Raw genomic sequence first — 25,429 nt, 5'->3', positions numbered from 1 at the left:
GGCGCTGGTGGCCAGAGCCCGCGGCCTTCCCAGGCCAGGCGGCGGCGCGACCGCGGGGGGCGGGGGACCGAGGCCGCGCCCCCGCGCCCGTCCCGCCCGCACCCTGCTGGCGGCGGCGACCCGCCCCGAGCCCGCCGAGGCTCTTCCGCGCCGGCAGGGGCAGCAGCGGGAGCGGCGCGAGCGGCCAGGAGCGGCCCGGCTCGGCCCGGCGCGGCGGCGGCGGCGACGCCAGAGCCCGTGGGCGCCGTGGGCGAGGCCGCGGCGGGGGCCCGGCCGCAGCGCGGGGAGGCCTGGGGGCTGGAGGCCGCCGCTGCCGCCATGCCGCTGCTCTTCCTCGAGCGCTTCCCGTGGCCCAGCCTCCGCACCTACACGGGCCTCAGCGGCCTGGCGCTGCTCGGCACCATCGTCAGCGCCTACCGCGCTCTCAGCCAGCCCGAGGCCGAGGCCGAGGCCGGGGTCGGCGAGCCGGAGCCGATAACGGCGCCCGTGCCGCCGGACCCGGCCGCGCTCGCCCGGCCGATGGCCGGCGGCCCCGGGGCCCGCGACGTGGCCCAGTACCTGCTGTCGGACAGCCTGTTCGTGTGGGTGAGCGAGGCTGCCCGGGCCGCCGCGGCGGGGCGGGCGGGCGGGCGGGGGCCGGGGGCCGCCGGGGCGCCCATTATCTGCGGGGGGCGTGGCTGGGCCGAGGGTCCCCTCCCCCCGGGCCCCGAGCGGGGGTGGGGGGCGGGGGGCGGGGTCGGGAGCGCGCTGCCGCGGGAGCCCTGGAGGCGTCGAGGGGCGGGGGTCTGGGGAGGAGATCGGGGTGGGGGTCGTGGGAAGGGGCGCCCTGAAGGCCGGGCTGGAGGACGGGGTCGGGGCGTGGGGGGCACGGGAGCCGATGGGGGGTTAGGTTTAGGGGCGAGTAAAAGGTGGGGTCCCCGAGGAGGAGACCGGAAGGCCCCGGAGTGCAGCGGTCCCCACGGGGGAGTGGGCTGGGCGAGCCGGTCACCAACCAGCTCTTTCATTAAATCGTGGAGAGAAGTCGGGAGGCTTTTCCGAGCGGCTTAGCCCCGGGCTGTGGCCTAGCGGGTTTCAGAGGAGGGGCCTGGGCCAGACCGGCTTGAGGCGTGGAGTGTGGGGACCTGGGGACATCGGGGTGTGTTTGGACATCCCTGTTAGGAGAGAGGCCGTCTCCCACAACTTTTGTTGTTGTTGCTACCACTTAGTCTGTGATTGGGCTCTTTGGGTCAAACAAACCAACAGACCGTGCTTCCGTTCCTGTTGCTTTTACCTGGTGATTCACGACCTTTTCCTTTGATGTCAGAAGACAGCAAAAACATGGCGAATCAAGAGGGCTCGTCATTTTAACTCAGAATTTCTCTTTTTGCTGATGCGCTTTAAAGCGCGGTTTCCATTGTGTCTGCCGGTGCGAGATTAAGCACCATTTAGAAGGCATCAGTACTGCTTTCGCTTAGTAGAACAGATCATTTCAGGCTGGGCAGATCAACAGTTATTTATTTATTTTTTTTAAATACTTTATTTATTGATTTTACAGAGACAGGAGAGAAAGAGGAGCATGGATTGGGAAGTATCAACTCATAGGTGCTTCATGTTAGTTGTTCATTGCTCGCTTGTTGTATGTGCCTTGGCCAGGGCAGCCCAGGGTTTCGAACTAGCAACCTTGGCATTCCAGGCCGAAGGTTTATCCACTGCGCCACCACAGGCCAGGCCAGATCAACAGTTATTTTGTGAAGAGCTTTGCTTCCACCTTGGCCTTGAATACCTTTTTATATAAATCCCACAGTGATCAGAAAACCTGCTCCAGGATTATAAATCTGTCACTTGGGTTTACCGTGGCGCCTTGGGTCTTGTCTCCGTTGGCAAGTTCCCATATGGGGTTGAGGGTAGGCTGGAAGTGACTTGAGATGAATATTCCAAGTATATAGATGATTTGCAACTCATTGGTTATAATTAGTCCCACTGCACTTCATCAGGAAGCAGAGGGATTTGTGAACTCCGTGAGCTCTGAATTAAGTCTCCTGGTTCTTCTGTGAAGAGATTAGCAGAAGGGGAGGGGGATGAAGTTCCATTCTTCCCCTTCTTTGTAAAGCTGGACCATATAGCACTTTCAAATCAAGAGAGAACTCCGCTCACATCTCTTAATTTCAAACCTATTTTTGCATTTGAGTTAGCAGATAAGCAACTTAAACTGATGTGAAGAGTGCTTTTGCCAAATGGTAAGATTGTAGTTTTCGATAATTTTTTAAGTATAAGATATAACTAATCCTTTGAGAAGGAACCACTATAGTATTTATATTACAACTACTATTGTTTAATGGTTTTTTCCCCTAGGAGGTTTTTTTAAATTTTACACAAAACCCATGTTTAAATTTCAAGGTTAATACACCTCTTCATAAAGAAAAGAAACAAAAAAACACAGAACCTGTTGATTTTTTTTTTTACTCCCCATAGAAAGTATTACTTTTAAGAAAAATTTTCTTTCCTTCCTACGTTTTCAATAGCGGTATTGCCTAATGCAATTTGATCATTTCTTTCTATCTGTTGGTCTTACTATTTTTTTCCCCATTGTTTCTCTATGGTTTTCATACTTCCATCTTGGCCTGCCCTGGTGTCTCAGACCCTCCGTGTGTGTGCACTGTTACAGTTTCTCTTGAGTAGGAGTCACAATCTCCAACACTCCCTCTGTGGAAGGACAGACAGCACTATCCTGTGACTAGATGGTGGGGCCTTTGTCAGAGTGGATCCTTTCTGTGCCCTGCCCAAAAGACATTAGGATTCCATTTTTAAAAACCAAGTAAGACAGAACAAACGGATCTTTCTGCCCATTTGCAAATCTTGCTAGCTATTGTTTGATAATTGGAATCTCTAAAATGTGTTTTTATAGATTCATGTAGGTCTGATGGCCATCTCAGGAGGTTTTTGACTAATAAACTGAATTTAAAACCTTTCGAAGATGCTATTTGGGGCACTCTATCATAGGTGTGAACATTTGCACCCTACCCTCAAAAGCAATCCATATACATACAAATAAGGCAAATGGATAAGCGATAATAGACATATAAAGAAAATATGGTGGAGTTAGAGGAAAAAGAAACTGATGTCTAGGGAAGGCTGCCGGGAAGGTGGGATTTGAGCCCAGCTGGGAAGATGGGTGGGATCCCAGCACGCAGCATAGGGCGTTCCGGGAGAGAAAACAGCCTGGGCTGGTGTGTGGACAGTGCGGATGCAGAGCAGTGCATCAGCTGGGCTGTTCAGTTCAAACTCTGTTGGATACTCCATTTCAGAGTGAGGCCGGGAAGGCGGAGAAGAGACTCGGGAGGTGGGGGAGGTGACCCTGCTGTGGGAGAGAAGGGAAGAGGTAGCAACCCCTCTGGAAGGTGTATTTCTCCAAGTGTGGGCCTCTGGCGACTTGGTTCATTTTCACTTGGGGTACTTGTAAAATGTAGCTCTACCCGAGGGTCAGTTTCAGGGAGAAGGAGGGAGCCTTGGGATCTCAGGCACACTAATGGTGCAGAAATGGACTAGGGGGAGGACGGGGTATGGGGCTAATGTCAGTTTATATAGACCTAACGTGCTGTGCTAAGGAGAAAGGGCATTATTTTGTGGGCCATAGGGTTCAGGTGGGAGTGGAGGGAAGGAGGGATTGTCATGATGAGATGAGTTTTTCAGGGGACTAGGGCAGCAGTGGAGAAGGTGGATTTATGTAGAGTGGGAAGAGGCCAGGAGATGTGGTGACCTAAGACCTCCTCCCTCCAAGGAGGTCACTCCAGGTGGCCCTCTGGCATGAGCACTGGGAATAGGCTGGACAGGAGGCACCAGGGTCTTACACTAACAAATACTCAGGTTTGACATGATCCCTTGTTTCCTCATGTCTTCCTAGAACTTTTATTTGAAAGTTTCATTGCTGCCTGACCTGTGGTGGCTCAGTGGATAAAGACGTTGATCTGGGACGCTGATGTCGCCGGTTCAAAACCCTGGGCTTGCCTGGTCAAGGCACATATGGGAGTTAATGCTTCCTGCTCCTCCCCCCCTTGCGCTCTCTCTCTCTCTCTCTCTCTCTCTCTCTCAAACGAATAAATAAAGTCTGAAAAGAAAATAAAAAAGAAAAGTTTCGTTGATGATTAGGTTTTACTTGTCATTCATTTTTAAGCTTCTTTGACGTTTTTCACATATCCCTTCCATTAAAACACCTCTTGAGTCATTCCATCATTGTTCTGAATTAATCAGGTGGTTGATTTTTTTCCATCGCTTTACTCTTGCTCATCACTGCTTTCTCCTTTCTGTTGTCTTCCTTTTGTTTGGACTTGCCTCTGTTGTGAAAGGTCAGGGGAAAATGGAGAAACAGAAATCTGAAACGAGGGTTAAGGTCCTGAATTATGTGCAAATCAAATAATTTAAATAGAAGTTTCAAGGTGAAATAATCACAAGAAACAAAAACGGATAAAAGTGAACTGACCATTTAGAGCAGAGGTTGGCAACCAGGGATGGCCTGTTAGGCCCAGCCTGTTTTTGTACAGTCTAATACCTAGTAAGGGTTTTGCCATTTTTTTTTTTTTTTGTATTTTTCTGAAGTTGGAAACAGGGAGGCAGTCAGACAGACTCCCGCATGTGCCCGACCGGGATCCACCTGGCACGCCCACCAGGGGGCGATGCTCTGCCCATCTGGGGTGTTGCTATGTTGCAACCAGAGCCATTCTAGCACCTGAGGCAGAGGCCACAGAGCCATCCTCAGTGCCCAGGCCAACTTTGCTCCAATGGGGCCTTGGCTGAGGAAGGGGAAGAGAGAGATAGAGAGAAAGGAGAGAGGGAGGGGTGGAGAAGCAGATGGCGCTTCTCCTGTGTGCCCTGGTCGGGAATCGAACCCGGGACTCCTGCACGCCAGGCTGATGCTCTACCACTGAGCCAACCGGCCAAGGCCGGGTTTCTCCATTTTTAAAGGAAGATATGTGACAGAGAGTGTGTGGCCCCAAATACTTTCTAACTGATAACCTATTAGAGGAAAAGTTGCTGACTGCTGTCAAGAGCCCATCTTCACCTCTGAAAGTGATTTACTAGGTTTGAGTCTTTATGAGTTGACTGTTCCAAAGAAAATTGAGAAAAATGTTAGCTCCATAAATATTGGGGCAGCTCAAAAAAAAAGACTAAATTCATAAATAATAGGATATACATCTTACTAAACAAAAATGTAGAAAGAATCTTCAGGGTGAGGGGGAAGGAGACTTCTGTTTGCTCACTTGCTAGCTTTGTGGTCATAATCTCATTCCTTTCCCTAGTGCTGTGAAAAGAGGAATCGAATGTTAAAAAGGGAGACTATGCCTCTTTGCATCTTATCCTTGTCACTGGGAGCCTGCAGATAGGTGATAGATTCCAGTTGTCCCGAAAGGGAGGAGACAGACCAGTGTGGAAGTTCCTGCTGGTGTCAGAGGAGAGCAGAGAAATACCCATGCTCATCATGTCCTTGAGGCCGTTCCTTGTAGTTGAACCGGGTTTCCCCACAAGCTCATAAATAATGCCCCTTGGGGGCCAGCATTCTACAAGATCAAGAGTACCTCCAGGGTTGCACAGTGAGCAGGGAGGCCTAGGCATTGCTATCACCCTTTTCTCTTTTCCTCACAGGCCAAACTATCTTGTAATTTAGTTTCTGTTTTCTTAGAACAGTAGAACCATTTTGGGAGGGAAATTTTCTTAAGGGGCCTTGGAGGAAAGGCCAGTCTGGCCAACTGAGTGGGGTTCCGTGGGTTCGTGTGATCGGACCTGTGATGTTACAGGCTGTGCAGAGTCCTGTTTTTTACCTGTGTGACGCAGTCTTAGGGCGATTTTCTTAATTACCATGACTGAGGTTTGCATTGAGTGGTTGAGAAGCACAGTGGAGGTGAGCCTTGCTTTATGGCCTTAACAGTTAGGGTTCTAAGCCACCAGTTGGAACGTCGTGAATGGGGCTGTTCCACGGGGAGTCCTAAGTTAGGGATATAGGATGTTTTGAAAAATTAATTTGGGATTTTTTTCCTGGTTATTTGAGGAATTTAATTACCAGAACAATTTCATTTTTCAGCAGAACTATTTTTGTTTCAGTTCTTTAGAAATATGTCACACCCTTCCTTGCCCTGTCAGGTGGGCAGAATAGAACTAAACATAATTTAATATTTTTCTAATGAATCAGGGCCGTTCTACTAAAGGGTGGATGGACAGGAGGCACCAGGGTTCTTACACTAACAAATACTCAGGTTTGACATGATCCCTTGTTTCCTCATGTCTTCCTAGAACTTTTATTTGAAAGTGTCATTGCTGCCTGACCCGTGGTGGCTCAGTGGGTAAAGACGTTGATCTGGAACGCTGACGTCGCCGGTTCGAAACCTGAGGCTTGCCTGGTCAAGGCACATATGGGAAATACTAGGGAACCCAAAGAGATCTTGGGGAGCTTGCTTCCTTATATCACTGTCTTCTGGCTCCTCTTTCTTCTCCTCCCCCTTTTAAAGAAACAAACAAAAGACATTATGAGCTCATTTTAAAGGGATAGGGGAGTGACCTGGGAACAGGAATGTGGCCACCTCGATGTGAACTTATCGGCTCTGATAAGCCGTCTGTACTGTTGCTGTGAAGGCCCTTTTGACTTTTTTGGATCATGCAGTATTTTAAAAACCATTTGGGCATCAGTACTGTGTTGGGCACACTACCCTCGTGGGCGGGCAGCCCACTCTTTCGCTGTGGAAGCACTGGATTTGTAGGTGTAAGGATAGCCCTCTCTTGATTTTTTTTTTTTTTTTTTTGAGAGATGGAGGGAGGAAAGGAGAGAGAGAATCATCAACTCATTTCACTTATTTGTTCCGTTGGGTTGTGCACTCATTGATTGCTTCTCGTATATGCCCTGACCTGGGTTCGAACCAGCGACCTCTGGTGCACGGGTCGGTGCTTTATCCACTGATGCACCTGGCCAGGGCCCCATCTCTTGATTGTGTTATTGAGGAAGGCCTTAGTTTTGCCTTGCCTCCTGGTTGCCTTCTGGTCCTCAGCCCCTCTGGCCAGTTTTCTTCTTCGTTCCGCTGGTTTCTCCCCTCTGCTGCCCCAGAACCTTTACTTGAAGGCCAAGGCCAAGCATGGAGTACGTTTTGGTTGTCAGGTTGTCCCATTACAGTGCATTTTAAAATATTCATGTCTGTTTTGGTTCTTAGTTCTTCATGTTCTTGGGACTCTTTGGCGACAGTCCACCCTTTTCTCCTCACCTCCTGTTTGTTTGACAGGGCAGAGCAGGGTATTTGGGTGCTGGCTTTGACTGTGCATAATGACTTTCTTTTCTACAAAACTTCTCTTTGAGGCTATCAGAATCTTTTTTTTTCTTTTTCTTTTTTTTTTTTTTTTTAGCAAAAAACAGGGCCAGCGAGCGAGAGAGGGACAGACAGGGACAGACAGACAGGAAAGGTGAGAGATGAAAAGCATCAACTGGTAGTTGCAGCACCTCAGTTGTTCATTGATTGCTTCTCATATGTGCCTTGACGGGGATAGGGGGTGGTGGCTCCAGCTTAGTCAGTGACCCCTTGCTCAAGCCAGCGACTTTGGGTTCAAGCCAAAGGCCTTGAGATTCAAGCCAGTGATGATGGGTTCATGTCTATGATCCCGCACTTAAGCCAGCAACCTTGGGCTTTTGAACCTGGGTCCTCAGCGTCCCAGGTCAACATTCTGTCCACTGCACCATTGCCTAGTCAGGCTGTCAGAGTCTTTTGTGTGTGCGTGTGTGTGTGTGTGTGTTGTGGCACAGACAGAGTCAGAGGGAGGGACAGATAGACAGGAAGGGAGAGATGAAAAATATCAATTCTTTGTTGTGACACCTTAGTTGTTCATTGATTGCTTTCTCATATGTGCCTTGACCAGGGGGTTACAGCAGAGTGAGTGAGCCCTTGGTCGAGTCAGCGACCTTGGGTCCAAGCTGGTGAGCCTTGCTCAAACCAGATGAGCCCGCGCTCAAGGTGGTGACCTTGGGTCTCGAAGCTGGTTCCTCCGTGTCCCACACCAGCGCTCTATCCACTGCGCCACTGTCTGGTCAGGCTATCAGAATCTTAATGTAGGAAATAATGTACCTAGGACATATCTACAGTTTATAAGGTCCAAACAGTTGTGCACGTACAGTACAAAGTTTTCACACAGTTTGGTTAAGAGGAAAGGGGAGCGTGGCCTGCCGGCTGGTGCGTACTGAGACAGGCCTGTGAATTCACTGAAGCAGGGGACAGGCCCTTCTCCCTGCTCCTTGTCCCTGCCCACCCCGCCGTATAAAAGCGTCCTCCTGCAGATATCACCGACCTCGTACTGGGAGAGGGCGGGGAGGCTCAGTTAGTGGAAATGACGGCCCAGTTCCTAATGTCTCATTTTAGAGCTGCGTTTGTTTCCAGCAGGAGGAAACCACCTTTTCTCTCTGGTGTGTGTACAGGTTCTGGTCAATACTGCTTGCTGTGTTCTGATGCTGACGGCTAAGCTGATCCAGTGTATGGTGTTCGGCCCCCTTCGAGTGAGCGAGAGACAGGTGAGTCCAGGCAGTAAGGACGGATTCTGGCCACCACAGTGTTATCTTTTCACTTTATAGTTGATACAATTTCAAATTTCTGGAAAAGTTGCATGAATACTGTGAAGAATCATTAACATTTTGTCTCATTTGCTTTAACATTTGCCTGTTATTGATATATACTTATTTTTTCTGATCTTAGAGTAAGTTGTGGACATCATAGTCCTTTACCTCTAAATACTTGATATGTATTTCCTAAGTTCAAGGACTTTTTCTTGCATAACTGTAGCACAGTGGTCAAAACCAGGAGATTCAGCATTGATAGAATATTTTGCGTAATCCACAGTCCATATTCAGTGCAGCCAAGTTGTCCCAATATTATTCTTTATAACTGTTTCTCCCATGACTTTTATGAATGTAATTTTAAGAAGCATAGATTTTAGTTTGAATAATCATAAATATCAGTCTTTAAAATAGGGATGCTACTGAGAGATTTTAATTTTCCCCTTTGGAAAAGTAAATTAGGATTGTTCTAACAAGCAGAAAATTAAGTGATTTATTATTTTTTTTGGGTGAGATAGTCTGACTGAACATTATTCTTAGAACGCATATGTGAGCAGGACAAGCTCTCAACAAAGAATTAGGCCACAAGATACTGCACAGATCGGCAGTTCCCAAAGATTTTAGTGGCTAGAGTATAGTATGGTGTGTTTTAAAATAAGAATTTAGAACTGGCCCAGCTCTAAAGTAACATGTACAACAAAACCCTATTTTACTTGCTCTGATCTCAGTGCTAAGTCACAGGAACGTCCTCTTTTTAGAGTATAACAGGTTTCACACCTCAGTTACCCTTGTCAGCCCAGACCCCCTGTGGTCAGAGCTGCCAGTCCTCCCGGAGGGCTGAGATGAAGTCACTGGGTGGTTGAGCACTTCCATGCTTGTTTTCCCAGAGGCTCTTCATTAGTATCATCACTTTCTCCAAAGTATCAGCTCCAGAAGCCTCCCCGATGGGATCAGTAGAAGGTAGACCTTTTTCGTAGGATACAGAAGCTTCTTTTGATGTTTCTTTCTTCTTCAAGAAAAACTTCTGACTCGAGGGCCAGAAATCGGTCAGGCCAGGCAAGCCATCTGATTGCTGATGGATTGAGCCTGCTCCAGCGGGCCTTAGATGCTGCTTTCTGTGTCTAATATGTTAAGTATCAGTTTGAAATTTACAGAAGTCAGCCTTGGAGTATGCAGAGATTTTTTTACAAGACCCAGAGGGAATCATAATGGGCACATTTATTACTCAGCATCACGTTCAGGTGTTTCAGTGTAGAGAATGTTTTCCTTGCTGTTCTGTTTTTATTTCTAATTAAAGGTCTTATTTATTGATTTTATGCAGGGGGGAGTTGAGAAGTATCTACTCATAGTTGCTTCACTTTAGTTGTTCGATAGCTTGCCGTATGTGCCTTGACCAGGCAAGCCCAGGGTTTCGAACCGGCAACCGCAGCATTCCAGGTCGACGCTTTATCCAGTGCACCACCACAGGTCAGGGCTTCCTGCTGTTCTGTGATGACTTTTTAACTACTGTCATCCAGTAGCATTCTTGAGTTGGAAGTATAAGTGTATGTATAATTTAATTCATAAGATACTAGACTAGTATTACTCCCCTTTTGATTGCTAAAATTTTGTAAGTGATTTAGGATTATAATCCAAAATCCGCAAATTACTTTCTAGGTGTCTCATCTCTATTCTTCAGAGGGCTTATTTTTTTTTGCTTTGCCTTGTATTTTCTTGTGGACAAATGCTACCGCTGAGCAGAGAATATTTTCTCTATAGAAGTCAGCTTATGTTATGCCACCCTCTCCTAAATAGGTTAAGTGTGATGATGATCCTAACTTTTGTAAACATTTTTCTTTTTAGCACCTCAAAGACAAGTTTTGGAATTTTATTTTCTACAAGTTCATTTTCATATTCGGTGTGCTGAATGTCCAGACAGTGGGAGAGGTGGTCATGTGGTGTCTCTGGTTTGCTGGGCTTGTATTTCTGCACCTGATGGTTCAGCTCTGCAAGGACCGATTTGAATATGTGAGTCTTTAGCTCAAAGTTCTTGGCTTACTTTGTCACACGTCTGCCAGGTGTGTATTCTGTAATGTGACTGAGCTTAGCAGGCACGTCGGAGTAGCTCTGAGGAAGCCTCCGGGATCAGGGGCCCACTGCCTGTTTCTTGAGGGATTCTTTTCAACAACCAAGGAATGCAGAATCGATGTCCCCCGGGGGTGGGGGTTTCCTCCCCTACCAGTGACATTACAGCCCACGTGGGGTCAGTTCACCTACACAAACTGTTTTGATCACAGCACAAGGAAACCTTAATATATAAACAATAAAGGCTTTACTTTTTCTTCTAGTCTCCTTCCATTGTTTTCCCCTCTTATTCTGGTTCTTGGAGCTCTTCTTTCTGATTAGTTTACACTGTTTCCACCCCTGGGCAAGGACTGAATGAGCTCTCCGGTTTCCGTGGTCCCAGGAGAAGTGAATTGTTTTCCGTCTGGGCACAAGATGTGCCTCTTGGCGTCAGGTCAGAGCTGTGCAGGTGAATGCTCGCTCCTGAGTGCTCCCGAGTTCCTGGAACCCGGTTAAGCCTACAGTCGTGCCCTTCGGTTAAACCAATTCCTGGGCCTTGTTGCCCCTTTTTCCCTGGTCATGATGGACCAGTGGCTCTGCACCTCTCTGAGCTCACTGGAGTCTCACAGTCTTTATAGCTCTTTGACAGCCCAACCCCCATTCAAGGTGAGGAACAGGAGCTTCTAACCTCCCTAACTGGTTTGCTATCTACACCTTCCTGCTCAGGAGCTACCGCTCCAGGCCTTCTTTTCCAAGCTGTTCACTCCCCTTGCATGCTGTTAAACAGAGCATTATAATGTATACTGCTCACAAAAATTAGGGGATATTTCAAAATGAATATGAAGCAATAAAAATGAAGTATTTGATTTTTTTTTAAATTAAACAAGAACATCAGAAAAGCAAACAAGTCAAAGAAAGTTGTTTGACTATGCAAATGAGATGCAAAACCAACTTGTATTTCATTGGTGAAAATGCACTAGACAGAAGGCTGAAAGTACTGGGGTATCTGCACATTCTCTGATCCCCTGATGTTTGTGAGCGGTGTAGTAGCACACCTGCACCTGGGTTACACTTCAGTCTAGGAGTGTCTTCCCAGTGGATTTTGGGCAGGAGGGCTAGGGCAAGATCAAGGAAGACTACCATGCGGTGCTGTCCTGGGTCCTGTTGTGTGTTACAAGAGACTTCATACCTCTTGAAAATTGCTTCTAGAGGCTTATAGTCCCACTGGTAGGAGGACCCTTGAGAATTGAGATGAAAATGTAATGTACATTGTTATATGCTGTGGATGGAATGATCAAGACCTCTGTATATCAGTTCATACTCATGTAGGCCACACAGCAAGCGCACATCCCCAAGCAAAGCCACCCAGATTAACTCTGTGTTTCTCAGTGAAGAAGAATGAGCTTCCTCTCCTGTTTGTGTGTTTCAGCTCTCCTTCTCTCCCACCACGCCGATGAGCAGCCACGGCCGGGTGCTGTCCCTGCTGATGGCCATGCTGCTGTCCTGCTGCGGCCTGGCCGTCGTCTGCTGCGTCACGGGCTACATCCACGGCATGCACACGCTGGCTTTCATGGCTGTGGAGGTACGTGCAGACGGAGGCTCTTGCTCTGATCACATTTCTGGAGATTTTTAAGGAAGCTAGAGTATTGACTTGACTTCCATATCCTGTGAAGTGGTTATCATAATACATCTTCGTTAGCATTCATCATCTCATATTGATACCAAAAAAACGTTTTTACCTTGTGGTGGGAACTTTTAAGATCTCTTCTCTTTGTAAACTTTCAAACAGCATGCAGCAGTGCCAGTCACCATGTTGTATATTACACCCCAGGACTTATGTATCTCATAACTGGCAGTGGGAACCTTTTGACCACCTTCATCCAATACCCCCACCTGACCCCCCTTGAACAACCTGCTTTTAAATTGAACTGAGAAATGTTTGACTTGTACCATTTTGTAAAAGTAAGTTTGGCCTGAGGGATCCTGAGTTTTACTAAAAAGAAAAAATAAATCTTTTTTTTTTTTACAGTCTCTTCTTGTTACAGTCAGAACTGCTCATGTGATTTTACGGTGAGTTGAAATTTGGGAGGAAGGTGATTGAAGTCTGTTCATACAGTTGATTTTAAGTTATAACATGTATAAAATATATAAAAATGTGACTATTCTATATCATGTTTAAACCAAATTCAGTTGTAACAAAAGCCATTCAGACGATTTTTCTGTATTCATTGCAGATACATAATCCACCTTTGGGACCTTAGTCACGAAGGGACTTGGGAAGGAAAGGGAACGTATGTCTATTACACAGATTTTGTCATGGAGCTCACTCTCTTGTCCCTGGACCTAATGCATCACATTCACATGTTGGTAAGTGTCCTCAGCAGAGCCGAGCTGCTCAGCATCAGGCCCCTGGGACCCTCACAAATGAAATGTTGGTGAATGGACCACCATGAGACCATAAAATGGAGCGCAGCTGTGCCCCCCTCCTTTCGGCACTGGGTAAAAGCAGTGTCGGAGCCTCTTAGGCGGGCGCCCGGCTCGGGAGGAGCTGCTGGATCTCTGGGAGGCTCAGTTCGCTCTGCTCACCAGGTCAGTAGGTCACGCTTAGCAGAAAGCTAAGGGGATTTCTCTCCCCACAGGTTTTGTGGCTTCTGGTATCTGGCAGCTGTTTTTAGGTGGTGATGGGAATTCGTGCAGAATGTGCTGCTTCATGGATTCATAAATTTTCCATCTTTGTAATTAAAAACAACATCTTTACACCTGATTCCTCCCATTTCATTATTTACCTTTTCTTTGGTGTGCAGGAAATCACAATGTTGAATACCGCCTTTGTTGGCCAGCCCTTCAGTGAGCTAGTGATGGTGGTAATCAACATGTGGGGGGCATTCTATTTAAATTATAAGCCTATCAAAGTAGTGTTTAAAAATTACTGGGTTAGACACAGCACATTTATAAATAACGTTGAAAGTAACTTTGAAAACATACTTAAAAAAACCAGGTATAGTTTTTGTTTAAAAAAAAAAAAAAAAAGAGCCCTCCATCCCCAACAAATGCCCAGAGATCACTGTGAACATTTTGTTGTATTCACTGCTTCTTTCTATATTCCATATATACATTCAAAAATTAAGATGTTTTGGACATATAGTATAGGCTTTTTATCTAATGTATTATGAACATTTTCCTATGCTAGTAAGAGTTCTAAAACATTTTAATACAATCAAGATACAAATTCCATCATACAGATATATGTTGATTTAATTAACCAAACTCAATACGGTAATGGGTATTTAGATTATATTTAGTTTTTTACATACTTTTTTAAAATCACATGTTGGTTTTGTTAAGGTAGTTTTAGCTTGCTCTTTTCACTTAAATATTTTTTCCTATTTAATTTTTCTTTAAAAATATAAAATATAATATTAATATGTAATGTTTTAAGTATAATTAATAACTATTATATTACATATATGGGTTTACAGCCTAATTATTCCCCTATTGAACATTTTGTTTATTTCCCGTTTTTTTTTTATAATTCTGTGGATTTACATATATCTGCATGAAGCTGTTACATCTCTGGTTGGTTCCCCAGGACTGACGGCTGGTGATGGAGGGACTAGGCGGAGATGTGCGTTCAGGGCGGGGAGGCGTGCACGCGCATTGGCATCCTGGGGGATCGCTCCCGTCACCTTCACCTTCACCTTCACCTTCACCTACGTTAAGCTTCTGTTGCACTCCTCGCTGTCATCCCTAGCAAGTTCATCTTCATTTTCATCGTGTATTTTATTCTCTTTCCCTCTTGTTCAGTTATTTGGCAACATCTGGCTCTCCATGGCCAGCCTGGTCATCTTCATGCAGCTGCGTTACCTGTTTCATGAGGTGCAGCGCCGGATCCGCCGGCACAAGAACTATCTGCATGTTGTTGGGAACATGGAAGCCAGGTGAGGAAGCGCGAGCTGACTCACTTTAGATCTTTAATGAAACAGGCCCCAGCTGGTGCGAGACGTTGCTTTTGTAGACGGGAAACAGTGGTGAAGAGTGGAGGCTCTGGGCCCGGCCGCCTGGCTGTGACTGTGGGCAGTTCCCTTACTCCCCAGCTGCGGCTGCCTCATCTCCAGGGCTGAGGGCGGAACCTTCTTCCCGGGACTGCTGGGGGGGCCCAGTGGGCAGTGCACGTAATAAATGGAGAGTGTCCCAGTACGTAGTATGTGCTCAGTAAATATTAGGTCCTTATTACCATGTCATTTTTATCATCATCATTGTTATACGGAAACTTCCGTGCGCGTCTGCCCTCTTTAAGAAAATGGGTCTCATTCTTTACACATGCATGTTTGTACATACACATTCTCACACACTCTCACACAACCTCATTGAAGGAGGCACTCACTTGCCAACCTGAGGCTAAACCAAGCCTTAAAGTGTGAGATAGAATGGGTAAGCCTTTGGTCCCCAAGGGGCAGTTTGGCTCTCTGGGGGTCTTAACTCCTCTGATTTGCCCAGAAATGTTCCCTCAAGTCGTCACTAACAAGAGCCATTGTTAAGACAAAGTTTGTTTCTCTATAAATTTCTTACTTGCTCTTTGATAGGCCATGACGAGAAAGCAGGTATAATGTTTTTGATGTTGGCAGTTTTGTACCGAATTGCTCTGTGCCTGTGCAGTTAGAAAGGTGACGTCGATGCAGAGCTGCTCAGAAGATGCTTGTGGAATTGACCCGTGCTGGGTGCCTTGTGTTGTTCACAGGTTCGCAGTTGCCACTCCGGAGGAGCTGGCTGTCAATAACGATGACTGCGCCATCTGCTGGGACTCCATGCAGGCTGCGAGGAAGCTGCCCTGTGGGCATCTTTTCCACAAGTAGGAGCTCCTGGAAGGGCCGCATGGGGCTGGTGTTCTGTCCAGGGCAGGCGGGGGCTTTTTGCATCCGGGCTCAAGATGAATCCTAGCAGAGCAGCAGGGACATTACTTCAGATTTCTCTTCAGGGTTTGAAGAGAAAGCCAGGGTTATGACAGTGTTGACGGGCAGCGGAAGTAGCGTGGGAGAACAGATCATTGGAGGAGAGGAGCATTCAGCCACGTGGCATTTCAGGTGGCCAAGTAGAGTGGGGAAGGAAGGTGGTGAGCCACGTGACGAAGTCGTATTGAAGGAGGGTCATGACCAGGAGCTTGGTAGATGACCACATATGTTAATGGCTATTGTTCACAGCTGAACATACCACAAGTATATTAGAGTGAAGTGGGGCAGAGAGCTAATGTCAACAGATGTTTCTCAACATTTAAATGTGACCTAGTGGCAAATAGAAAGTAAAATTACAACACATTCGATACATTCAGAGTACTTCTGGTGAATTCTCACAAAATATGCTAAGGGTATTTTATTTTGCACTTTTTGGTAGCTCCTGCCTTCGTTCCTGGTTGGAACAAGACACCTCCTGCCCGACGTGCAGAATGTCTCTGAACATCGCCGACAGTAATCGAGCCCGGGCGGACCACCAGGAAGAGAACCTGGATGAGAATCTGGCTCCTGTGGCAGCCGCTGAAGGCAGGCCTCGCCTGAACCAGCACAATCACTTCTTCCACTTCGATGGTTAGTTGGTTCAAGCCTCTAGAAAGCATACGCAAGGGTTGATGCCGTTTTAATTTATAACCTGCCCCGAACAGGCCAGTCAGTTTCTATGGAAAATGTTCAGAAGGTATTGAGAGCACCCAGGGGTCATTGTGTACCAGCGTTCTGCCAGATTCGCCGTGACCGTGGGCGGCGTGGGGCAGGGAGGAGGAGGAGGCAGGAGAGCAAATCCGCCCTGCCTGCAGGGGCACACGTGGTCAGTTTCATGGTTCACTGTTGCTAATAATTTATTGCACTGGTGTTGTCCTTAAGCACACAGTGCTGGTCACTGAGTAGCCTTTCCAGTGCGTGTCAGAGCAGAACCAGAGCTGAGACCCTGTTTCTTTGTCCATAAAATGTGAACATCCTGCCTCCCAGTGGTGGTGAAAGGAATTGGAATAAAAACCACACTTGAAATTCCAAGGCCATGGGTGCCTCACCAGGGGTGGTTGATCACCCTGCTGTAATTCATACCATCAGCCATTACATTGCATCAACTTCAATACCAGTAGCTTTGATGAGTTTCTGTTTCTTATTGTGAAACTCTCTGGCATTCTGTTAGGAAGAGTGCTATTCAGCTGTCTGATTTGAGTTTGCAAAGGTAAAGCAGGGTGGGAGTGAGATCCCTGATAGAGGGAATGGCGGGGCAATAGGGCCAGGTGTCAGGAGGAGGAGAGGAGGGCTGCTCAGCTGGCCAGGCTGGGGTGCTGAGGGGCTTAGACAGGGCTGCTATGGTGGCTACTAATGAAGAAGGCCTCTTCCAGGTAAGACTTCTGAACTATACTAGCTGATCTTGGACATGGGTCCTGGTTATATAAGCTGTTATTATGTGAATTATTACTAAAAACTTGCTCAAAATAGAAAAGCTCAATTTTGTTTTTCCTTAGTAGGTACATGAGGTGTATCCAGTGTTTTAATGGGCACATTTGTTTGGCCGAGACCTGTGAGATGGCTGTTGGGCTTGTTTTTATATTTCATGCTTCAGTGCTTCTTGTGAAGGAAAGAAAAGTTACCTTAAATGTGTGGTTTGATATTGAGTAGTTTTACAGGCAGTAACTGCTGGCATTATATCCCAGGTCCCTTTTTCTTAGGGAAATAGCAGAAGCAACAGACTTCTGGGTGCCATTGGCCCACAAGCTCGGTCATAGAACTCTTGGAAACGAATTTTGAATCGGACTACCAGGTCTTTAAATCAAATTACTAAGGGGAAAATACTGATGAAAATAACTGTGGAAATAATATCTCTAAATGAGTAGTGTTTGTGTACAGTGTGAAGGAGGAGCAAACACTCACCCCTGTTGCAGCTTTAGAGCCGTGAACGCCTCCTAATATTCTAGGCCACCTGCTCCAGGGCCCTGGAAAGCAGGGAAGCCTAGTGGTGAAGTGTTCTAGAAGTGTCTGCCTTCAAATCCTGGCCACTGTAAACAAATTGTGTGATCTCGGGCAAGTTACCTAGCTTCCGAGTGACTTGTGGACCAAAACCCTAGGGAGCTAGACTCAAATCTCTAAGAAGAGTAAAATGGAGATAAAACTACATAGTTGGTACCATGTAGGGTTTTAGGGAGGATTAAACGAGTCATCCATGTGAAACAGCTCGCACAAAAGGCCTGGCATAAAGTGCGCCCTTGGTGAGCACCGGCTGTCCCCGTGGGGTGGCCAGCGCTAAGCTAGCTGACACGAGAGAGTGGTCTCAGACTTGCGCCGGTCTCTCTGTTTCAGGGTCCCGGATTGCAAGTTGGCTGCCGAGTTTTTCAGTCGAAGTGATGCACACCACCAACATTCTAGGCATCACGCAGGCCAGCAACTCCCAGCTGAACGCGATGGTAAGGGCCGCTGGCTGCTGTGAGAAGATGGTGAATGGGGGGAGGGGACGGAGCTGGGACACGTGTGCGGTGGGAGCGACCGTGTTGGGCTGTACTTCGCTCTGACAGAACGGCAGGAACTTCAGGGGCATCTTAGTTCTTCACTGGGATCACTCAGATTTCTGTGTTTTGAATTTTAAAACTGGTTTGGAAACCAGCTTGCTTTCTTTTTCTGTGGCGGATAATCTAACCTTTTCTGGGCACCAAGTTCACTGTTGTGATCTAGGCCAGCGATTTTCAACTGTGGTGCCACCAGAAAATTTGAAATATGCAGTAGCTGACTGTTTAGTCAGGGCGCTGATCTCTTCTCCCTTAGATTAAAAAAAAAAACTACAACAGCCATCTGGTGTGAGGGCATCTTATTGGTCACATCGCATAATAAGGTTGCTCTGATTACTTAATTCTTGGTACCAGAAATCCTATATACAAGCATAGGCACCTGATTTTTTAAAAAATAACTGGAACAAAAAGGGTAGGTAATTACTATTATTTTTATTATTCTTTTATATAAATCAATCACAATTACACCTTTTTTTTTTTTGTAAGATTGGCAAAAAGTATATTTCTTGAGCCACAGAGTTTTATTCATTAGTTAATGTGTGCCATGAAATGAAAAAGGTTGAAAATCACTGATCTAGGCCAGTGTTGGACTCTGATTCAGAAATAGTGGGGGAATTAGTTGACTGGAATGAATGACCTTTTATTAAAAATTGCGCTAGGCCTACTGGTTTTGATCCCCCTCTTTTCCTTTCTCAAAATAGATCAATATGTACTACACATACACACCTGTGTGTCTATGTATCTTGATATACTGAGGCACGCTATTGGCATAAGAATGTTGTTCATATACTTCAAGATTCTTCATATTTTTCTAAGCTTTGTCATGTGGTGTATATTTTTATTTCACAGTGTGGAGAAACATGTTTGACCACCGTTGTAATTTAGTGTTCGGACCCTGGCTGGTTGACTCAGTGGTAGAGAGTTGGCCCAGATGTGGACGTCCTGGGTTCAATTCCTGGTCAGGGCACACAGCAGAAGCGACCATCTGCTTCTCCACCCCTTCCTCTCCGCTTCTCTCTCTCTCTCTCTCTTCCCCTCCCGCAGCCATGGCTCAATTGGAACAAGTTGGCCCTGGGCACTGAGGATGGCTTCATGTCCTCGCCTCAGGCACTAAAATAGCTCTGTTGCCAAAAGGAGCTACAGTCCTAGATGGGCAGAGCATTTCCCAGTAGGGGGCTTGCTGGGTGGATCCCGGTTGGGGCGCATGCAGGAGTCTGTCTCTCTGCCTCCCCACTATTCACTTAAGGAGAAAAAAAGAAAAGAAAAAAAGAAATTTAGTGTTCATTGTAATAATGAATGCAGGATTATTAGCCTGCCAGCTACCTTAGTCCTGCTTGGGCAGGGGCTCTGGCTGCCATGGGTAAGCCCAGCCAGTACTTCAGAAAGTCATTGGTCATTTGCCCATTTATCCCTTCACGTTAATGTGTTTATTCAACATGTGTACGACAGCCCGCCCCTGCGACAGGCAGTACACTGGGTAGCTGGTGCTCGGCGCCTGCCACGTGGACCAGGCTGTGTGGCCCTCCGAGGGCAGTGAGCAGTGATCTGGTGTGGGGGTGGGGGAGGCTGCTCAGAGGAGGCATTCTGGGACTTCTCTCTGAGGAGGTCTTTATTTTGAAATTGATATTGTCTCAAGTTACCTGTTTGTCATCCTGGGAAAGTATAAAGGGAGTGTCGCTGGATGGGGATCTGCACAACCGAAGTGGCTGCTTGCCTTTGTTCTCCAGGCAGGGTGCCAAGGTCCGTGCCCGGAGCCCCTGTCCACCATGGCCTCACTGAGGGCCTGCGGACAGTGACCTTCCATGGTCTCTGTGTTTGTGTTCCTACAGGCGCATCAGATTCAAGAAATGTTTCCCCAGGTCCCGTACCCCCTCGTGCTGCAGGACCTCCAGCTGACGCGCTCAGTTGAAATAACCACAGACAACATTTTAGAAGGCCGGATTCAAGTACCTTTCCCCACGCAGGTAAGCTGGGCTTTTAAGCATGACAAATGGATTCTGTCATCGCAAAGATTTAATACTCTAGACTTTGTTAGTTACTTTGACAACTAGATCTTATATCAGTGGTCCCCAACCCCCGGGCCGCAGACCGGTGCTGGTCTGTGGGCCATTTAGTACCGGTCTGCAGAGAAAGAATAACTTACATTATTTTTGTTTTATTTATATTTAAGTCTGAATATTTTATTTTTAAAAAATAACCAGATTCCCTCTGTTACATCCGTCTAAGACTCACTCTTGACACTTGTCTCGGTCACATGATACATTTATTCGTCCCACCCTAAAGGCCGGTCCGTGAAAATATTTTCTGACATTAACCAGGTCCATTGCCCAAAAAAGGTTGGGGACCACTGTTATATATGACTTGTTTCTGTAATTTCCCCAGCTTTCCAAATTATGGCTGAGAACGGACGCACCAAAGAGGCTCGGGTTGAGACAAGAACAGATTTGGGAGGGGTCATTTTTTTTTTTTTTTTTTTACAGAGACAGAGAGAGTGGGATAGACAGGGACAGACAGACAGGAACGGAGAGAGATGAGAAGCATCAATCATCAGTTTTTTGTTATGACAGCTTAGTTCATTGATTGCTTTCTCATATGTGCCTTGACCGTGGGCCTTCAGCAGACCAAGTAACCCCTTGCTTGAGCCAGTGACCTTGGGTCCAAGCTGGTGAGCTTTTGCTCAAACCAGATGAGCCCGCGCTCAAGCTGGCAACCTTGGGGTCTCGAACCTGGGCCTTCCGCATCCCAGTCCGACGCTTTATCCACTGCGCCACCGCCTGGTCAGGTGGGGGGGAGGGGGGGTCATTTTTGTGTGTGTATGCAGATATACACGGCAAACCATCCTGCTCTCACCAGTCTGGGAGGTTTTCGCTCGGTTCCTTGTGGACAGGACTGGCAGCCGTGTTCTGTAAAGGGCAGGAAGAAATATTTTAGGCTTTGTGAACCATGCAGCCTCTTGGTAACTACTCACCACTGCCTTCGGTGAAACCCGAGCTGTAGAAGTAGGCAGCGGGGCGAACCTGGCCCATGGCTGTAGTGTGCCGATTCGTTTCCAGAAGACAGGGCCATGTGTCTCTGGCCAGCTTTGCGCGTTGGCGTGGTTTCCCATTAGGTATAACAGCCATGTGAGGCTTGTGTTCTTGACTTGTCTAAAAGGGTCAGGTTTCCTGGCCCATCCTGTATAACCCCTTTGATGCGTACAGGAAGTGTTAACGTTTTAAAGGCAAGCTTTCAAGGAGAACCAGGGAATCATCTACCAAGAAATTATTCAACTTCAGGGTATGAAAACATGGACATCTATTAATCAAGTCCTGAGAATCTCTGAAAAGGGAGTGAGCCTGTTCTTTGGTGTCCGCAGCTGGGATATTAGCTGAGGTGCACCTGTCCTTACCTGTCTGACCTGCCGTTGGCTCTGGAGGTCCCAGCAGCAGGCCCTGAGACAGGTGTCCACACGCCAGTAATTCATTTGAGAAGCGTTCCAGGAAACACAGGCAGCTGATGGCCGTGAGACGAAGGACAGGCAGCCACTAAAGGGTTTGCCGTCGAGTGGGTTCTGGTCAGAGCTAACGAGAGCTGACCCCACTGGGGACTCTGGGACCCAGTTTTGAACGCATTGTGCCTCCCAAGAGCTGAGGAGCTGGGTGTTTAAACACTAGCTCCCGTAACTCACTGGCTGGGGGCTGCTTCTAGGGCAGAGGTTCTGGTGCAGACAGAGCAAGTCCTGGGGCCGGGGGGGGGGGGGGGGGGGGGGACAGACCAGCAGTGCTGCGCGCAGGGCTGTGGGAGGGCCTCAGGGCTGCAGCGCTGGCCAGGATCTCACATTGGCTGAAATGAGGACAGTAGCACCTGGTTCACAAGACATGAGGAAGAGGAATGAGATGACCAGGTCGGGGCTTTCCCACAGAGTGTGCCGTCAGTGTCACCTGCTGTCACTTGTTATTGTGCAGTTATGTTATGGGAAGGGAAACAGAATGTGGAGCCAGTGGGTAACTCTTGGGCCCCTTTGTCCGTCTGTAATCCTAGCAGCATTTGTATTTCTTTGGTGCTGGGGTCTTGCTGAGGCTCAGACTGGCGAGACCGTCACTCCCTCCGCACCCAGGTATCCCTGTGCCTGCTCCTTAGCGTGGAGCAGCTCTGTACTGACTGTAGCACTGTCTCCTCCAGCGGTCAGACGGCATTAGACCTGCACTGAACAGTCCTGTGGAAAGGCCGAGCGGTGACCCGGAGGAGGGAGAAGCTTCCGCTCAGGTAAGGCCCGCAACCAGAGTGCTTCTCGTCCCTCCTCCCCGCTCTCTCCTCTGGCTATGAAATCAGCCTTAGACTTTACCCTTTTTATCTGCTCGACTGTTTTCAGAGTCGGGTGAGGGTATAACATTTGTGTGAGGAGCATGATGAGACTTGTTTAAATTTTAGAAGAGTGTAGTCTGGAGATGCTTGTGTAGTTGCTCATCTCTCCCACTGACACCGGAAGTCCAGTGTGAGCCAGGCCCTGCCCTGCTGGGGAGCAAGCCCCGTGGGGCCCCGCCCTCCACGAACCACCTCTGCCGTCAGCACCCGCACCTCCCTTTGGGTCCAGAGGGACATCCTCTGGGGCACTCTGGCCAGGCGGAGGTCTGCTGGGAGGGCGGCCTGTGCTCACACGGCCCCTTGCTTCCTCGGGCGCAGACTGAGCGCGTGCCGCTGGACCTGAGCCCTCAGCTGGAGGAGGCGCTGGACTTTAGCGAGGTGGAGGTGGAGCCCAGTGAGGGGGAAGACTTCGAGGCGCGCGGGAGCCGCTTCTCCAAGTCCGCGGACGAGAGACAGCGCATGCTCGTCCAGCGCAAGGACGACCTCCTGCAGCAGGCTCGCAAGTGAGTGGCTCTCCAGCCCTGGCTGGGCCGCCACAGGTCAGAAGCCAGTGGCCTGAAGTCCCTTGTCATGTCAGGCCCACAATCATGTCTTTTTAAACAGATGCCAACATTGAAAAACCATACCGTGTCACCTAAAAGTTCATATTTTCAACCTCTTGGAAAACAAGAGGATCTGGTAATCCTGGTCTCAACTGGTAACTTCCGCAGCTGCCGCCTGTCTTCTGTGGACATAAACCATCAGCCACACGTACAGGGACAGCCCTCCGGCCAGCGGTTCTGAGCGCTCTCTTTGAATTGTTCTGGCTCTGCCAGTTGTGAGGGGGCTCTGTAATTAGATCCACTCGGCAGACTTAAAGCGGAAGTGCCGAGACAGAGCCGGCCGCCGGCCTTGGGTGCAGACTGTGCTTGGAGCCGCCTGTCACCACGTGGGTCAGTGCCGCTGAGCCTGGCGTGCCATGGGCGTGCTGGGGCTTCTATTTAAACTCCTGGGGACGGGGTCAGCACTGTGTTCATGTGGGCAGGTGTGGTGCCCAGCATAGACCTTCTGAGCATGGGCACTCGTGCTGTGTGTGTATGTGGGGAGGAGACAGGCAGAGGACAGGGACAGCTGACCTGCCTCTTGATGAGCCCCCTCCCTGGGGCAGATGGCGTTTGCTCCCGTGTCTTTTCATGGGACGGCCCGAGTGACAACTTCCTGCAGTACCGGGAGAACGAGGGGGGGCAGGCGTCTCCTTGTGTAGTCCAGAGCTTCCCTCGCCTCACGTGCAGACCCTCTCTTTTTGTTCAAGGCGTTTCTTGAACCGGAGTTCTGAAGATGACTCGGCCTCAGAGAGCAGCCTGGCCTCAGAAGGCACAACCTCTGACCCCATGACCCTGCGCCGAAGGATGCTGGCTGCGGCCGCAGAAAGGAGACTTCAGAAGCAGCAGACTTCCTAGCGCCCCCTGGCTTCCCTGCCACGTCCTGCGAGCGGCGCGCCCTCCTGCCGGGAGCTGCCCTCATCCCGCCCGCAGTTGCTGAGCGGGCCGACTGCATCGCCACTGTATAAAGCATGTGGTCTTAATAGTGTTTGGACAGCTGACAAATTTAATCCTTTTTTGTAATACTTTCTATGTGACCTTTCTTTTCCCTTTAGGAGCACTGCACATTTTAACTCTAGGCATGATCTCTTCTGGCATTGACTGGACTTCCGAGGGCTGGGGGCGATCAGGAGGGAGTGGGAGGCCAGAGACCCTGTGGCCAGCAGCTCTGATGACCGCTTTATGCCTAAGTCGCAGCAGATGCTGGCATCTTGGCTCCAGAGGCGGCGCAAAGTGTGGGGTGGCGGCAGGGTTTGCGGGGAGCTGAGATGCACTGCAGGAGCCTGACTCCCAAGTTCCGGACAGGGTCTCGGTCAGGTTCTGCTCTCAGTCAGAAACATCAGAATGTTCCAAGCTGGACCTTTGGGCTCCTGGGTCCCTGGGCTGGCTGGGCATCCTGGAAAAACAACCCTTGGTTTGATAGCTGGAGGAGCCCAGGGCTGTGGAGTGTGAGCAGATGGTTCGTTCTGTCCCAGGACATCCTGACTTCCTGTCTGAGCCCCAATCAAAGCCGGCTTTGTTTCTGTTTACGCTGGTGCTCCTGCGTCTCACGAGCTGCCCCTGGTGGCTGTCCTCTCCTCTCAGCATTTCATGGCCCCTGGACTTAGGGGAGGTCAGCACTGAAGGGGTTGACAGTGGGCTTTGTGTGTGGTTTGAGTTCAGGTGAATTAGGCAATGCCAGAGGCCGCGGATTTGGTCCTTGGAGAAAAATGTAGGCCTTACAAGGGGGGAGGACATCCCAGAGGGCTTCCCGGAAGAAGGAAGCGGCAGCCTGTGTGTCTTCTCTGCAGCCCTTCATTTTCCTAACTTTGTTCCTGTTGGCTTAATTAAACGTGGAGCGGTAAAACGTGGGACCCACCTGCCTGGGAGCAGACCCAGGCCCTGCCCCTTTTCAAATTCTTCCCGCATTTAACTTTAAGGATTTGAAACTCGCAATGATAGGTTACCTAGTTCAGTTTTATGTCCTATTGGATTCAGATTTTTTTTTTTAATGTTTGAAAGCATAGTTTTTTGGTAGTCCTTTGGGGGAGAATCCAGTATTACCTAAAATTATTGGCAAAGTGAAATGTATTTTAGACTGAAAGTTTTTAGGATGTTGAAAAGTAATTGCAAAAAGAGTGATGAGTCAATGTTTAGGCCAAGATAATTTATTTCGATAAATCTTTCAAAAGCCTTACCTTTGAAATGCTGTTAGTAAATTTCTGTGATTTTTTAAAAAATGTGTTTTGTTTTGCTGAGAGCATAGCTATTTGTTTTTATTGTAAAATAATAATAATAAAAAAAAGCAAACTATTTTTAGTGTGTGTGTGGCTGAAGCTAAGCAGTTTTTCTGAGAGGGGCCAACTTTCAATCCCGTTTTGGCTGGAGGGATTTTTCCATCGGATACTT

The 25,429-nt window shown here is 48.2% G+C and overlaps 1 protein-coding gene across 1 annotated transcript; it reads left to right on the top strand.

Moving 5' to 3' along the window:
* Positions 1 to 25,335, top strand: AMFR (autocrine motility factor receptor). The gene is made up of 14 exons (XM_066242418.1): positions 1 to 585; positions 8,420 to 8,512; positions 10,397 to 10,561; positions 12,027 to 12,179; positions 12,627 to 12,667; positions 12,832 to 12,964; positions 14,402 to 14,535; positions 15,336 to 15,446; positions 15,986 to 16,176; positions 17,914 to 18,017; positions 19,946 to 20,080; positions 22,278 to 22,361; positions 22,779 to 22,963; positions 23,752 to 25,335. Exons 1-14 carry the CDS (start codon positions 319 to 321, stop codon positions 23,897 to 23,899), a joined length of 1,944 nt encoding a protein of 647 aa, XP_066098515.1. The 5' UTR covers positions 1 to 318; the 3' UTR covers positions 23,900 to 25,335.
* Positions 25,336 to 25,429: the final 94 nt, after the last annotated feature.

The sequence above is a fragment of the Saccopteryx bilineata genome, chromosome 9 (assembly GCF_036850765.1).
Source record: "Saccopteryx bilineata isolate mSacBil1 chromosome 9, mSacBil1_pri_phased_curated, whole genome shotgun sequence".
NCBI lineage: Eukaryota > Metazoa > Chordata > Mammalia > Chiroptera > Emballonuridae > Saccopteryx > Saccopteryx bilineata.
The sequence above is the reverse complement of the archived record's forward strand: the minus strand, read 5'-3'. Positions and strand labels throughout refer to the sequence as shown.

Excerpts from the sequence above, each read along its gene's own strand:
- AMFR (XM_066242418.1), top strand. The coding sequence starts at position 319 with ATGCCGCTGCTCTTCCTCGAGCGCTTCCCGTGGCCCAGCCTCCGCACC. Across the intron at positions 10,562-12,026 it reads GCAAGGACCGATTTGAATAT|CTCTCCTTCTCTCCCACCAC; the intron begins GTGAGTCTTTAG and ends TGTGTGTTTCAG. Across the intron at positions 14,536-15,335 it reads GTTGGGAACATGGAAGCCAG|GTTCGCAGTTGCCACTCCGG; the intron begins GTGAGGAAGCGC and ends TGTTGTTCACAG.